General features: G+C 44.2%; 2 protein-coding genes across 4 annotated transcripts in view; one reads left to right on the plus strand and one right to left on the minus strand.

Moving 5' to 3' along the window:
- The window catches only part of LOC137435330 (osmosensitive cation channel TMEM63C-like), a 107,897-nt gene extending 103,294 nt beyond the window's left edge, over positions 1-4,603 (plus strand). For both annotated transcript variants that reach the window (XM_068129025.2, XM_078785346.1), the window contains exons 21-23: positions 99-211; positions 3,964-4,026; positions 4,123-4,603. In XM_068129025.2, coding sequence (XP_067985126.1) covers positions 99-211; positions 3,964-4,026; positions 4,123-4,287 — 341 coding nt within the window. In that variant the 3' untranslated portion in view covers positions 4,288-4,603. The remainder of the gene's footprint in view (positions 1-98; positions 212-3,963; positions 4,027-4,122) is intronic.
- The window catches only part of LOC137435312 (BTB/POZ domain-containing protein 7), a 106,036-nt gene continuing 93,918 nt past the window's right edge, over positions 4,443-16,560 (minus strand). For both annotated transcript variants that reach the window (XM_068128993.2, XM_068129002.2), the window contains exons 9-13: positions 11,951-12,094; positions 11,310-11,475; positions 8,774-8,952; positions 6,015-6,329; positions 4,443-5,811 (exon numbers count right to left, since the gene is read on the minus strand). In XM_068128993.2, coding sequence (XP_067985094.2) covers positions 5,230-5,811; positions 6,015-6,329; positions 8,774-8,952; positions 11,310-11,475; positions 11,951-12,094 — 1,386 coding nt within the window. In that variant the 3' untranslated portion in view covers positions 4,443-5,229. The remainder of the gene's footprint in view (positions 5,812-6,014; positions 6,330-8,773; positions 8,953-11,309; positions 11,476-11,950; positions 12,095-16,560) is intronic.

Raw genomic sequence — 16,560 nt, forward strand, 5'->3', positions numbered from 1 at the left:
TCCTTCCTTCCAACGCTTTTCAAACCCACTAAGTCACACCTGCCATTGTTTATCCCCTCCAGCTTACCAAGCTTTGTCATCTACCTCTTCTGCGGCAGGTTATCAGCAGCCCCCGACCATGTTCATATTGGTATCTCTTGTCGTGTGCAGCCTTGCTTTCATCGTGTGGACCTTCTGCCGATGCTGCCACACTTTAAGTCCCAGGCACGAGGTAAAATGGAACATTGTGACAAATGGCTACAGCTCACTATGCCCAATGCCTCTTGCTCACCAAATAAGATGAACTGTAGATGCCTGGAATGGCAGTACCGCTCTGTCTGAAGTGCTCACTCTTTAATTTTCTAAGTTCGGTGTGATCGTTGATGGATTCTATCATAACCGAAAGTTGGTGCCGCACCAGGAAGCAATGCATCTGAGTTTTTTTTCCCCCAGGATAGCTCAGTGGTAATATACTGTTTTAAGAAGTGTATCATCTGGTTTCTATTCATGATATAATCTGACGAACAGATGTTAAGCTGGCTATCCCCGTCTCTTCTATTACCATTCACTTGTGGCCAAATTTTCACATGGTAGTCCATTGTGGTCCTACCCAACCCAAAATGTGAATTTCTTCTGAAACTATACCCAGAGAGATAGCATGCATACCAGACCGGCTGCCCTGTCTTTTTCATGTGCAATTCCTTTTTTGGTGGCCTGAAATTATTGATGGTGGGCTGAACTTTAGTGCCAACCCTCCCTAATTTTAAGTTGTTGTTTTTTTTTTATACATTCTATTAAACCAACTAAGCCTGGTGTTGGCTTAGTGGTTAGGGTGCCGGCTTGGGATCCTAGGATCCTGGGTTCGAATCCCGGTCGATCGCTGAATTAACACCAGGGGGGTTGACTCAGCCTGTCATCCTTCCGAGGTCGGCAAATTGAGTACCAGTTCACTGGTAATTCCCTGTGTGTTGCAAGAGTCGACTAACAGGGTTGGTGGCAGGAAGGGCATCCGGCCGTAAAACATTGCTTCAAAAAGGGGACCATGGTGCCCGAAAAAGGCCAACTCCTGCTCTGCGGGGAAAAATGGCCTCTAAAGGTGGTTCTTCTTCTTTCTTCTATTCTATTAAACCAACTGGCTTGGCCATCACTGTCTTCGATACTCTGGCTGAGTAGCAGGTTCCAGTTTCGTACCTGCACTTCTGCTACTGCATGATGCACATCTTGGGGATCAGAAAAGCCTTCAGGGCTTGCCGAGCAATCTTGAGGTGAAAAAGTTTTCCGCATCTTGGAGAAGCATCAGAGAGAAATGTTCACAACGCTGGGAAATTCGTATTTTTAGTCCCTCTAAGATAGTTTACCACTGTCACGATGACCATAACTACAACTCGCCAGAGAAAAAAAGGACAGATAAAAAGAAAAATTCTCAATCACCCAGTCAAGGCCTGTGGAAGAGTGAGGACCAGACCGAATGGATCGGGATGCAACATAACATAAAAGGAAGAGAGGGTGGGGAGGAGGGTAAGCACCAACCGCAGTGTTGAAGGATAAAATAGAGGGAGACTTGGACAAATAATGGGTGTGGGGAGGAATGAGCAATAAGTGAGGATGCAAGTGGTGGATTTAGCAGAGACTACCTGTCTGTGATCGGAATATGATAGGCCCAAAGACTGAACTTCATCGCAGGAGATTTCAATGATCGTAAAGGCCTTGGTTTGTATGGTGTCAGACAGAGCAAGGTATGAGGCAGGGCAGCCAGCACAGAGGGGAAATCAGTGCTCCATGAAGCTGGGGACGAAAGCCTTGTAGTTGTCGAGGAGTTCAGTGTTGCCAAGGAAGGACTTTATGATGGATGCCCAGTCGGCGACTGTTTATTTATTTTTTGGCCACTTTTGAAATGTGGTTTGCCCAAGAAAGATTGTGGCTGACAGGGAAACCCAGCAGTTTGAGTAACTCAACTTATTCAAGAGGATTATTAAGAAAGTAGATAGGAGTGTTTGCAGATGGTCTTTTCGGAGAGAGATAGTGAGAGTGTGATTTGTCAGGATTGAAAGACATATTCAGAGTGTTTCACCAGCATGTGATTTTTCTTTTTATCAAGGTCTGAAGAAAGGAAGAAGGATTAGAGAAGAAAATGGAGAAGATTGTCATGGGGACCGGACCGCAAGGCTAACCCCCGCTCTAGCAGGGAAAATGGCCTTAAAATGCCTGTTGTTGTCTGAAGAAAGGGAAGACGCTGCACCCTGCCTGTCTGAAGGATGTTACGGCAGATGGTGGAGTCATCAGCAAATAGAGGATTTTCCAGAGTCAGAGAGATCATTGATGAAAATCAGGAATAGGATTGTCCCAGAAAACTGTCTTGGGGCACTCCTGCCTTGACAGGGAGAGGAGATAAAAGGATTTTGTTGAGAGCCACATGTTGGCTCTGAGAGTAGAGGTCAGTAAGGCATGTGTGGAGTTGGCTTTGGATGCCATAGACTGCATCGAAAGCTCGAGATATATCTAGAGAGATGGCTGTGATCATGTCTGATATTGAGAGCCTCCATACATTGTTGGGTGACAAGGAGCAACATATCCAAGGTGGAGTGGCCTGGTCTGAAACCAAACTGATGATCTGAGATGAGGTTGTTGGAGATAAGGAAGGATTTCATATTAACTGTGATGATGGATTCCATGGCCTTGCTGATTATTGGAAATAAGCTTATCGGTCCTATCAAGTGGATTAGGTTTTGCACCTTTTTTGGAATGCTGGCCAATTTCCAACAAATGCCATAGAGAAAAGGGCAGAGAGAGGATGTACAAGAGCAGCAGAGCAGGTTTTTTTTAGGACACATTAGCTGATGCCGTCCACTCCAGTTGCAAAATTAAAGTGGAGGGTTGCCAGAACCCCCTCCACCATCCTAAGTGCAAAAGACACATTCTAGGAGGATTTGTGAATGGAAGGGTATGGTGGGTACAGAGTGAGGGCTTGGGAAGATTTGGAAATAAACACAGAATTGAGGCATTCAGCCTTCTCGCAAGCAGACTCAGCTGTGGTGCCATTTGAAGTGAGGGAAAGGGAAGAGATGGAGGGGGAGCATACTCCAGATACAGAACTGACTAAATCCCCCCCCCCCCCCCCCCAGAACAACTGCCCACTGCCCAGCCACTTTGATGCACTGGAGAGACCTTTTCATGTGTGCCAAAAGTCTTTCCCCATGGCCTGGACCTGGATCTTACCACAGCCGCTTGTGAAGCTTTGGAACTGCAATTAAAGCTTTAGACAACTTTTCCAACAACAAAAGGAAACTATTTTCAGATCATCCTTTTGGTCCACAGGATAGTATTATCAAAACTACTGATAACTTTTCATCATTAAACTTCCTTACTAACTTGACTGTAATTACCAGTACCTGAATGACCCTCTATTCTACACCCCAACCAAGCTGGATCCTGTCAGCGGCACCTCTCCAGCCCTCACTCCCATTGTATCGATTGAAAGTCTAAAATTAAGCTGCAGTTGACATGCTATTTCTGTGTAACAAGCTGTATGTAATATCATGAACATTTCATCAATATATTTTATGTAGTCTTCGGTATTATTCATGAGGATAGTTGTAGCAATGGGATATTAAATATTCCTGCAATCTTTAAAACATTGTCACATTCAAAACCAAATAGCAAAGTCTACAAATGTTCCTCAAGTGATTCATATTGGGGGAGTGTGGGAGGTGGGCACGGGGATAGGTTGTGGGACGGGGAGAGAGGAGGGGCGAGTGTGATGGGGGTGGCTGGATCGATGACCAAATTAAAGCATACCAAGTTACATATCCGGCCAACGGCCTGTCTCGATGGCGATGCTTTAAAATACTTCACAATTGTAAGATGTCAAAATTATCCAACCTCTGTTTAAGAAATACAAGTTAAGGTGGATATGGTGAGATACGCATGGCACGATGGGCTAAATAGCCATCACTTTACTGGGTTAATCGTCCTCTTTCTTTGCAGAATTGCCAGCAGTCATGTGAAGAAGTGATTGAGAGGAGCTCTCATGGTCTTTGCTCTACTCCAGTGAGTTTGTGTGGATGAGGAGGCCATAATATAAGCGTGCTGTTGCCTACTTCAATGTGATTTTAAGTTACCACGTACATATGGTGCTTTCTGCAGGTATTTGTAGCTGGTGTGCTGAGAGAGCCTATGCTGACCCTGACACCAGTACCATCTCCCAGTCACCAGTCATACGGCTCCATGACACCGAGTAGTCCAACAGAGCGTAGTCTGGCTAATGCAGATGAGCCGGGCAAACCGCTACCCAATCGTCTATCAGCGTAATCACCCGTTTTTGCCTGCCAAATTTAATCAGCCGAGGGATTGACTAAGTTTTCTTTTTTTCTTCTTTTTTTGATAAAATAATTTGCAGTGCAGTGGATGTTTAGATATCTCTTGTTAGGCCAATGCTTTTTACATGCCTTTTGAGAAGCTCTCAGTAATTTCAGACAGCTCTTTAATGAAGCATTGAGTTTTCACTTTGCAGTTCCAGCAATTGTGTGTGTGTGTATGTGTGTGTGTGTGTGTGTGTGTGTATAAATGTGTTCATAAAAACAAGTGCACAAACTATTTAAAAAATAAAATCCATTTCCTATGAAAATGGTTTCTCATCATTCTTTCCAGCATTAAGCAATGCAACTGGTATACAAAAATAGACTTGAAGCAAGAACATCGCACCTACATGCAGGTGTTTCAGAGGAGTCTTCAACTGGCATAACAAAAACACTTCCTGATACATTCGTGCATAGCCAAGTAAAGTACACAGACACATAAATAGCCTAAAGCTAAAACCATGAGTTCAACGTACAACACTCCTCAATCCTCTCGGCGAAGAATGTTTTTAAAGCAAGACTGTAGAGAAGAGGCACTTCTAAAATACTGCAAAACTTTCACGACTTGATAAATATGAGAAAATAGAGGTGTGTGTGTGTGTGTGTGTGTGTGTGTGTGTGTGTGTGTGTGTGTGTGTGTGTGTGTGTGTGTGTGTGTGTGTGTGTGTGTGTGTGTGTGTGTGTGTGTGCGTGCACTTGTTCAATTTGCTAGCAGAGTTTTGGGATGCTGTACCTGTTGGAAAATACGGGTTCCGGGATAACTTGCAAAGCTGGAGGGAGCAATAATACATCAGTGTGGTCATTATATCTCTAGTCATTGAAAGCGCTTCATAAACGGACAGGCCTGTGAATAGTCTTTCATTGTGCAAAGAAACGTAGTGTTCTAATAAACCCATTAGAGGGCAGACTTCTTGAAAGAAGGTTCCAGCATTCTAATTGCCGCTCCATCAACCTGGGTGGATCCAAAGATATGGCTTCTCTCTAAAAGTGTTTGGATCTCCTCCAAAGAGCTTTCGATTGATGGGCTACCTGACACACGGTCTGTTGGCCCCAGGACATGTCCGAGCAGCAGGTCTGTCTGGCTCTCCGGAAGCCTATTCCGTGATGTGGCTAGTATGTCCACAGCTGGAAGATGACCACACATCTCCACGGTGTGCCTCTTGCTACCAGGACAAGTTTTGCAAAGGCCGAGTCCACGTGACAACTGGTCCTTGGTTTCGTACAAGGTACTGCGGCTTGGCTTTACCTGGATGCTCCGCGAGACGAATCCTGACCGTTCCTCAATAACCTCTCCAAAATATGGCTTCATGTTGAGACTGAAGGCATTTTGTTTATGTGTGTGAAGTGGGGCATTTCCAGAGCAACAGTTTGACCTTAGAGAACTCGCGGATAGCTTGTCTCCTGCAAGAATACAGCCAAGTGAAGAAGCTGCCATGGCAATATCAGGGATGGATTCATTAGAGCAGTCTTGTGTGGGCTGTGGGATGGTGAAAGGAGGAAATATTGTCATTTCTTGATACCAGAAGTTACTAAGAAACTAAACATCCCAACCGAACAATAAATAAACCACATGATTTCAAGAATAATTGCTGTCATGTGACAAAAAATATACCATGCTCAAATAGAACCAATTACATAAACATAGTCTAGAAATGGTATCCAAAATTCAATTTGACCAACCGTGGTATCTGCTGCAGCACTGTCATTCCCTGTTAAGGTGACACAATCTCCATTTTCAATTGTGTTTGGCAAGTAGAAGGGACATGAATGGAACTGTCCAGCAGAGCCTGGTGTCGGTGCACAATGTGATTGAATGCTTGAATTGTTCTCGAGTGCTTGCTCCTGAGATGGTGGAAATAGCGGTGCCACTTCGGCAGAGGTAGCTGGCAAGGGCGGAGAAACCAGGAAAGAGCTCCGCAACTTGGCGCTTTTGGTTGGCTGCACCGTCAGCACGGCGGTAATCAAAACGTCTTCGGAGTAAAACTTGTTGGGATTCTAAGGTTAAAACATGAATGATGTGCACAAGTTAAGGATATTCATATTAAAGTGCCATATGAGTTATGAGATGTATTGCATTCCTGTTTTAGGAATGTTATTCAAATTTGAAAGGAATTTCTTGTTTATAAAAAGACAGGATAGAGTAATGTATTCAAGTTCATGGTTTGCGAGAATTTCTCTTTTATATTTAACCTTTATAGAATTTCTCCAATATACTTTCTTAACAATCATCTTGAGGAAGTTCAATCATTTAAACTTCTGGGTCTCACTCTCAGCCATGTTCTTTCTTGGGAAAACCACATTTCAAAGTTGGCCTCCAAAGCTAGCAGCCAACTGGACATCCTCCGCCGTATGAAGACCTTCCTTGGTACACCTGAACTCCCATCCACCTGCAAGGCCATCATCCTCAGCTTGATGGAGTACTGATCTCCTTGTGGAAAACAAGGTCTTCAAGATCATTGGAATCTCCAGCGCTGAAGCTGAGTCAATGGATCTATCACTTCGACATTGCCGACAGGTCAGTGGTCTCTGTCGTCTTCCGTCTCCTTTCTGGTCTTGCACCCTCTGCTCTTTCCATTCCCCCCCCTCTTTCCATTCCCCCCCCCCTTTTCGACCTCTTTCCATTCCCCCCCTCCCCAGGATTCTGCAGGGCTCACATGGTCCATCATCAACGCCCTTCTGGTGAAACGACCTAAATCCAGGATCATTGCTCACGTCCACTCATTTGTTCCTCTTCCTCCCCCCCCCCCCCCCCCCCCCCCGCTTGTGGAATCAACATCCACATCCTCTTCAATCTCATTCTTCCCTCCAGGTCTTCAAGACAGCTGTTCACCACCATCTTGGATTGTCCCCAATCCTAAATGATCTTTTCTACCCTCATTAATACCACCCCAATCCTTCTTCCTTCCAATTTTCCAGTTTCCCCTTCTTGTAGAGGTGGATGGAGGTTATGTTTTCACCCCTGTCTGTCTGTTTGTGAACAAAATATCAAGTTATGGATGGATTTGGACGAAACTAGGTGGACATGTTGGGTATGTGACAAGGACGAATCGATTAGATTTTTGTGAAGATCTGAATATGGATTTGGATATGAGAATTATTTAATTTTTGAAGTGATTCTTCACCATTGAGTGACAGGGCTAAAACCAACATATAGCAGGATGTCTCAAAAAGTTATGGATGAGTTCTGACAAAACTAGGTGCATAAATTGGTTAGGTGACAACAAGCTGATTAGATTTTGGTTCAGGTCTGGAACTAGATACGACTTTATCAGTGGGATACAAAACGTAAACTGTCTTTCTGTCTTCTACCGACTCCTCTCCGGCCTTGCTCTCCATGTTCTTTCTGTCTGTGCTCTGTCCCCCAAATATTCCTGCAGGACGCACAAGATCTGCGAGCAACCCTCTTCTGGTGAAACTGCCAAAATCAAGACTCTCTGCTCACCTTCACTCTTTCATTCCTCTTTTCTCCCACCTCCGGAATAAACTCCCTCACTCTCTTCAATCCCTCTCCTCCCTCCAGGTCTTTAAAACAGCTGTTCACCACCATCTCTAATCTTCCCCCATCCAAAACCTTGATCTTTTCGACCTCCGTTAATTTCACCCCAGATCCACTTTTCAACCCCCAACTTCTTTCCTGAAATTCCTAGTAGTGTTCATTTGCTTTATACCGTGTATCCCTATCTCCTCCCCCAACCCTTCCCTTCCACAGATCTACCGATGTCCCTGTCCTCTTCTGTTGTTGTGCGTGTACTTCCCTATTTCCCCCTCGTCTCCCGCTCCCTTCATTGCATGTTTTATGTGTCTGTGCATGTTTTCATGTTCAATGTGTTAGCTCTTACACGAGCCTCGATTATGTATCCAAAAAAAAAAGGTACACCTGTAGGTAAATGTTGCTTAATTTTCATGTGTTTTACAATGTATTAATGTTCAAGAAAGTTGTGTGGAATATGGGCTGACAGGATGGCCGAGAGGTACGCACACTCGCCTCTAAGCTTTCAAGCCTGGGATTGAATCCCGACCCAGATATAAACTGTCAGTTCAGAGTTTCACAGGCAGGGTGATTCAACAATGTGTCGGAGACGCGTTACTCGGATGGATGTTCAACCGGGAGTCTGGTCTGCCAGCATGGGTTGGTGGGTGTTAAAGATCCCATGGTGCCCTTCGCAAAGAGCAGGCGAGTATCGCCGGCACCATGGCCAAATTCCAAATTCCTACCCTAATGAGGTGAACATCAGGCCTGGCCAGGCCGTTTCGTGAAATACCTGGACCAAGCTTCCCCTGGCCGACCCCACAAGGTGGGATAATAGTGGCAGTTAAAGAGCAACAAAAAGTTGTGGGGCATATCCAACTTTTTGTGCTTGCAAGAAACACCATTGAAAGGTTGAGTACTGATCAGTTTCAAGTTCACAAACAAAAGGTGCAAGGTTAGTTTGGCTGACCTGCAGCAGTTCAGAAACACGATCTGGGAGCCCGTGCTCCCGCAGAACCTGCCTCTGGATGAGGTCGATCACACACGGTGCCCGCCCAGGATTCAGTGTGCATGCTTGGATGGCCGTGCTGCTACGTTGAAGCTCGTGCTGTCGCCGTAGCATGGAGCAAATCGCCATTGGGCTGGGAACTAAAATCAAATATGTAAGGAGGATTTTGTAAATGGTACCAAAATATTAATGGTAATGTTGACAGAATTCAAATAAATAAGTCACTATGACGTTTTCATGAATCATTTTTCAGCCACATTTATATATGCTGTATGGTGGATTAATCTACACGCACTGTGCACATAGATGGGATGGTGGTGGCATCAAAAAGGGCAAATATGTATGAATTATCAATTTTACCAATATTGAGCATAATCTATCAAAAATGTGATTATCACTATGTACGCTAAAAAAGAAGCATTAAAATGCAGTTTGCACCAAAATTAAATATTTGCTGCTAAGATGGAGGATCTTCTATATTGGAATTCCAGTAATTGCAGGTTCAAATCCCAACACCACCAAGTTGGTGGCAGAACCTCTGGGTGTATTCCTTGCCATAGGGTTGGTTTCTTTGGCAGTGCCCTGTGATGGAATGGTAACCCATCCAAGGTTGATTGTTACCCATAGAAAAATTCACGACTTGCAATGGATGCACGACTCTGCACTAAGGATTATCTCACCATGTTTCATTAACGTGCAAAATATTACACATGAGTGGGGCAATGCATCAGTGTAGCACAAACATTGTATTGAAAGCATTGCTCTGGTAAAGATGGAGATACATAGTCGTGGCCAAAAATATTAGCACCCTTGCACATTTTTTCAAATAACTCACAATTTTCTCTAAAAATAAGTTGAAATTGACACAAGTATTTGGTCTCCACAACTTTTTATTTCACTGTTCATATTACAGAACCTTTGTTTTTGATTCAGAACTTAATATATCATTTTAAATCAGAAAATAAAAGGAAATGGCATTGACAAAATTATTGACACCCTCGACGTAATATTTGGTAGCACAGCCTTTGGACAAAATAACTGCAGTCAATCGCTTCCTATTGCCATGAATGAGCTTCCTACACTTCTCTACTAGCAGTTTGTCCCACGCTTCTTGTGCAAACTGCTTCAGTTCTCCCAGATTTGAAGGGTGCCTTCTCCCAACTGCTGTTTTCAGATCTCCACACAGGTGTTCAATGGGATTTAGATCTGGAGTCATTGCTGCCACTTTAGAACAGTCCAGCGTTTTGTCTTGAACCATTCCTGGGTGCTTCTCGAAGTGTGGTTGGGGTCATTGTCCTGCTACAAGACCCATGACCTTCGATGGAGACCCAGCTTTCTGACACTGGGTTGAACATTGCGCTCAAAAATGTCTTGGTAATCTCCTGACTTCATGATGCCATGCACACATTCAAGGCACCCAGTGCCAGAGGCAGCACAGCATCCCCAAAACATCACTGAGCCTCCTCCATGTTAGACTGTAGGGAAGGTGTTCTTTTCTTTGAAGGCTTCATTTTGTTTTCTGTAAACTTAGAGATGATGTGCTTTACCAAAAAAGCTCTAATTTGGTCTCAACTGTCCACAGGACATTCTCCCAGAAGGATTTTGGCTTGTTCAGGTGTGTTTTGGCAAACTCCAGTCGGCCTTTCTTATGTATCTCTCTCAGCAGTGGGGTCCTCCTGGGTCTCCTACCATGGAACCCCTTTCATTGAGTTGGTGATGGATGGTGCGAGTTGAAACTGTCGTACCTTGTGTCTGAAGGTCACCATGAATCTGTTTGGCAGTTGATTGAGGTGCTTTCTCCACCATTTGAACAATCCTTCACTGCAATCTTCAATCAAGGTTTCTCTGGTGGCCACGTCCAGGGAGGTTGGCTATAGTGTCGTGGGCCTTAAACTTCCTGATAACATTGCATACGGTGGACAAAGGAACATCAAGGTCTCTGGAGATGGACTTGTAGCCTTGAGATTGTCCATGCTTGGCTACAATCTTGCGTCTGATTTCCTCAGACAATTCTCTGGTTTTCTATCTTTTCTCCATGCTCATTGCGGTACACACAGACACACAAAACAGCAGAATGACTCCTTTACACTTTTCAAACTGGTTGAGTGAGTGATTTTTATATTACAGGCACTTGCAACTCACCACAGTTGAGTTCAATTCCAAAGTAAAGGAGAATCTACTGCTTGAAATGTAATTATTTCTAACAGCTTATAAAAGGTGCCAATAATATTGTCTGGGCCATTTTAGGATTTCTGTGTGGAATAAGCTAAGACTTAGTAATTTTTCAGCTTTTTTTGTTTTGTTCCACTGCAAACCAAAGAAATACATATGTGGAGACCAAAATATTTTTTAATTTCAATTTTCTGGAAGAAATGGTGCATTATTTGAAAAAAGTGCAAGGGTGCCAATATTTTTGGCCACGACTGTAAATTGCCTAAGAAACGATTTCAATGGGAAATAATTAGCACAGAACTGGAGAGTAGTTATTTCTCTATACCTGGAACATCGTCTACTAATGCCAGACGAGGTGTGGAAGGAGGGTCTTCTGGCTGGGTGCGTGGCACAGGTGTAGCACAAATGTGTAGAGTGTTTGGTACAGAAGAGTGTGCGAGGCGCAATCTGACCAGATCCGTGTGCTCTGCCATCCGTTCTTGCAGCACAGCCTGCATCAGAGTCACATGCACCTTAACCCATGACATTCTGTGATCTTCAACAAAATAATACCAGCTTTTCTGGGGGATGGTAATATAGTCGAGAGGTGTACACATTCGCCTCTGAGCTGTCTAGCCTGTGTTAGACGCTCCACCCACTATAAACGGCAATCCTGGTGTTTCAGGGGGAGGATACATTGCTCTGTGTGCCGTCCCTCGGAGGGACCTTAAACTGGGCGTCCCGTCTGTCAACATTAATTGGTGGATGCTAAAGATCCCACAGTGTCCTCCGTAAAGAATTGGCAAACTATTGTTTTCACTAAGCAAACACTGACCAAGTTTCAAATTCCTGCTTTAACCTAAAGGGGGCACTGCACCAGTGGCACAGCGGCCCTCCTCCCCCTCGAGTAAATTATGCTGCCTGCAGCCATATACTGCATATTAAAGATGAATAAGTCTTCTGGTAAGAAATCATTCATGTATGTACCTTTGCTTCCTCCACAAATGACATGTAAAGGCGAGGTCGGAATTGAGGGCCATCACTCTCTGCCTGGATCCATGGGCAGCCGCGTGGTGACCTATCCACGGCCATTGCTTGGGTTGCTGGTCGTGTAATCAAACCTCGTTTAACCTGCTCACAACGGGCAAGAACAAGGTGTCACGCTTTCTGAGAAAACTATGTTGCAGAAAGAAAATATTAAAGTTGGTCTTGGTATATATACATATATAATTAAAGAAGGGATTCTTCTGATGCTCATAAAATTCACCAAATGCGAAATTATAATCCCCTGGCTTGTAAAAAAAATTATTGGAGAAAATATGACGAAAACCATCGTGCAGAGCTAATTTCTCCATGTCTGACTCCGGTGGCTCGTCTAACATCATGTCCGGGTGACCTGCACAAGCGGTTTATTAGCCTAGTTTTGGCAACCTGTCTGTCATCATTGCATTGAGAATCCTTCGTGATTCCGCTATGCTCTATATATGGTAAAATACCTGTATTTTATTTTATTTATTATTTTAAAAAATCTTATCGTCTTATTTCCAGTTATTGCTAAAATAAGTTTGGTGTGGGTAAAAATAAATTAATTTAGCAAAACCTAAATAAATTGTTGGTTAAAAAAAAAAAAATCCAGGGAAATTCATGTTTAAAGTGTCAGTGAGATCAGGCCGGACCTTAACCCTTAGAATGGCATGAACAATCCACTTTGTTTTATGCTGCGTAACAGCTTCAAATTAAACAATTTGTGCTCAAATTTGTCACGTGTGAGGCTTCAATATGAGGATGATTAGAGGTTAACCTCCACTTTATGTTCAAGAGAAATGTAAAAGAATTGCTTGCTTCAGATATGAAATTGCTTCATTGCTTCAGATATGAAATCTTTCCTCTTCTCCAATGGCTTGATCTCTGATCATCAATTTGGTTTCAGACCTGGTCACTCATTGCTTCATTGCTTCAGATATGAAATTTTATATGATAAATTTTTTATGATAAAAAATTCCATCATTGCTTCAGATATGAAATCTTTCCTCTTCTCCAATGTCTTGATCTCTGATCATCAATTTGGTTTCAGACCTGGTCACTACTATGGACATGCTGCTTCTGCTTTCTCAACAATGGATGGAGGTCCTCAATGCCAAACAGGAAATTAGAGCTGTCTCCCTTGACATATCACGTGCCTTCGATACGGTCTGGCACCCCGCTCTACTCACCAAAGTCTCCTCCTTTGGTATCCATGGAAATCTCCACGCATGGCTAGCGGACGTCCTCTCTCGTCGTAGTAAACGTGTGGCCCTGAATGGGTTTCTCTCATCTCCTCTTCCTGTTCAGGCTGGAGTTCCCCAAGGCAGTGTTCTGGGCCCTGTGCTTTTTCTGGTCTTCATCAATGATCTCTCTGACTCTCTTGAAAATCCTCTCTATCTCTTTGCTGATGTCTCTACTCTCTGTCGCTCCATTCCTCATCCCTCAGATCGGCAGTCTGCAGCCTCCTCACTCTCTACAGACCTGGACAAAATCACAGACTGGGCAAACAAGTGGAACATGTCTTTCAATCCTGACAAATCTCACACTCTTACGATGTCTCTGCGAAAAGACCGACTGGAAAACCCCCCCATTTACTTTCTGAATAATCCTCTCCAAGAAGTTCTGTCACTCAAGCTTTTGGGTCTCACTATCTGCCATGATCTTTCCTGGGAAAACCACATTTCAAATCTGGCCTCCAAAGCCAGTCGCCGACTGGGCATCCTCCGTCGTGCGAAGTCCTTCCTTGGCACACCTGAGCTCCTCACCACATACAAGGCTTTCATCCGCAGCTCAATGGAATACTGCTCTCCCCTCTGGGCTGGTGCTCCTGCCTCACACCTAGCTTGTCTTCACGCTGTTGAAACCAAAGCATTCAGAATCATTGGAATCTCCCACGATGAAGCTAACTCCAAGGGCCTTTCACTCACTCACCGCAGGCAGGTTGGTGGTCTTTCCATCTTCCACCGACTCCTCTCTGGTGTTGCCCCCACCCCCAGCTCTCTCTGGGCTCTGTCCTCCAAATATTCCTACAGGTCGCACAAGATCTGCCTGCAACCCTCTTATGGTTAAACTGCCAAAATCAAGACTCTCTGCTCACCTTCACTCCTCTTTTCTCCCGCCTCTGGAACAAACTCCCTCACTCTCTTCAATCCCACTCCACCCTCCAGGTCTTTAAAACAGCTGTTCACCACCATCTCTTATCTTCCCCCATACAAAACCTTGATCTTTTCTACCCCTGCTAATTTCACCCCAAATCCACTTTTTTGAAATACCAACTTCTGTCCTGGAAGTCCTTGGGTTTTTTACTTCTCCTACTCCCCCCCCTCCCCCCCCCCACCTCCCTTCCCACACCTCCTCCCCCCAAGCCCTAGCCCTCCAGAACATCTCCATGCTCTCAAATGTTGTGTTTGTGTGCTTCCCCTTCTCTCCCCATCTTGTCTTCCGCTCCCTCTTTTTATATAATTTGTTTGTCTGGTTGATTTGTTTGTGAAATAAATGTTAGCTCTTTCACGAGCCTCGATTGAGTATACAAAAAAAAATAAAAAATGACTGGCTAAAAAAATTTTTGGGATAGTGGTGGAAACATTTGGCAACTCGTGTGAAGTGACATCACAGCAGTGCAAAATATTGTGGGTATATTTTCGAGAAAGCATCAAGCAATATGGTCATGTCCGAGGGCACAATGTTGTGTAAATATTTTTCACGAGAGAGATTGAGATTCAAAATGGACATGAATTGGCAATGATTAAAAAACCTTTCGTTTCTATGTGCCACCCCTCACCCCCATCAACCCACCCCTCACTGCCAACCAGCCTCAACAGTTCCACAATGAGGCTTCAACCAATTCAAACTTCCATGATGAGGCTTCAATCTGCTGTCCTCCCATAGTTCTGTTTCTAATTGGTGGAACTTCCAATTACCACCATTCTAGTTGGCTGGGTGTCAGTCTTCAAACTCCAGTCCACAGTATTCCAGCTAAAGCCTTTTGTGAAACAGCTGCCCTTACTTTCTCTCTTCCTAATTGTCTCTCCAAATGATAATCATTCTTTCTTGGAATGTCACGTCAAACTTCTGCTCAAGCAGCTTCTGTTCCTACTCCTTACCTTTCGGATGTTTTCATCATGTCCGTGTGAAAGTATCCTTGATGGTCTTCAGACAGCCATCTAACTACAGACTGATCGGCCTTCTCCACATCATAAGCAAGGTGATGGAATCTATTGTTGATTCAGACATCAGGCATTATCTCAATCTCTCTGACCATCAGTTTGGCTTCCACTGTGGCAATTCTGCCCTGGGTATGTTGCTTCTAATAGACAATTAATCGATGCACTAAATCTCAAACGAGAGATCAGGTCCATCTCTTGAGGTTTGGATACTGTCCAGCACTTAGTCTTACTTTTCAATCTATCTGCTAATGGTATTTTGGGGTTTCTGTTTTGAATGGTTGTCAGATTTTTCTTCACCAGTCCTCCCTTTTGAGGCTTGTGTCCTGCAAGGCAACGTTTTAGGACTGACATTTGGCTACATCAACGACTTCTAACATTTATTTTGGGAAATCTGTACCATTTTTCTGAATTGACCCAACTATGTGCAGAAGAGTACACCGTACCTCTGACAGTCAGGCCGTGGAGGAATCGATCTCGACAGATCTGGAAAAAAAGTCGTTTGCCAGATACCTAAAACATGTCCTTCAACATGAAAAAATATTCCCATGCTGTCACTTCTATCCCTATAAAGGATCAGCCTTTGATCCCACTCCACCCTCCCTCAACCCCAGTTCGATTGTCTGGACAACCCCTGGAAGTAGTCCAGTTCCAGAAGCTCCTGGGCCTCACTATATGTGACAACCTGTCTTGAGATGACCACTGTCAAAATGGCCTCTAAATCTGGCCGGCACCTCTATTTCCAGCGATAAGTCCATTCTGAGATACTGAGAACTAATTACAATGTTAGCAGGCCTTCATTTGTAGTATTTTGGAGTATGGGTCTCCACTCTGGGCTGGTGAAGCTGCTTTCTCTTTTTCTCCACAGGAGGAAATAGAGTCCAAGGATCTCCATGTTATTGGCATCTATCGGCAGGATGCCAAGTTGCATAGTGTGCTCATCTCGCCCACCAGAGGCAAGTTGATCGACTCTCAGATTTTTAATGCCTCATGGCCTTGCTGCTCCCATCCTCTTCTCTCTTCATCCTCCACCAGCCTGGCCAGATCTCACACACCTTACAGAAACCCACACCTGGTTACCCTCCCCAATTCTAAGTTGACATATAAACTCCATTCCGTCATCCATATATTATTTAGTCTGATGAACTAACTCCCTGCATCTGTTGTGTTGTACCCACCCTCCAGTATTTCAAGACTGCCACCCATCATCATCTTGTACTTTCTCCTACACCAATCCCTGATCTCAGTACTCTCACTGATCTCCTTCCAATCCCTTTCTGTCACTCATAAGAGACAAATAGCTCCGTTTTCCTTTGGTTCTCGGTCAGTCGGAAAATCTGCTGCCCTTTCTCATTTAGGACCTCCTCAAGCATATACTTACGTATTGAAAAAGTGGTGCGACTTCGGCAA

The sequence above is a fragment of the Myxine glutinosa genome, chromosome 1, assembly GCF_964187855.1.
Source record: "Myxine glutinosa chromosome 1, kmMyxGlut1.1, whole genome shotgun sequence".
Classification (NCBI taxonomy): domain Eukaryota; kingdom Metazoa; phylum Chordata; class Myxini; order Myxiniformes; family Myxinidae; genus Myxine; species Myxine glutinosa.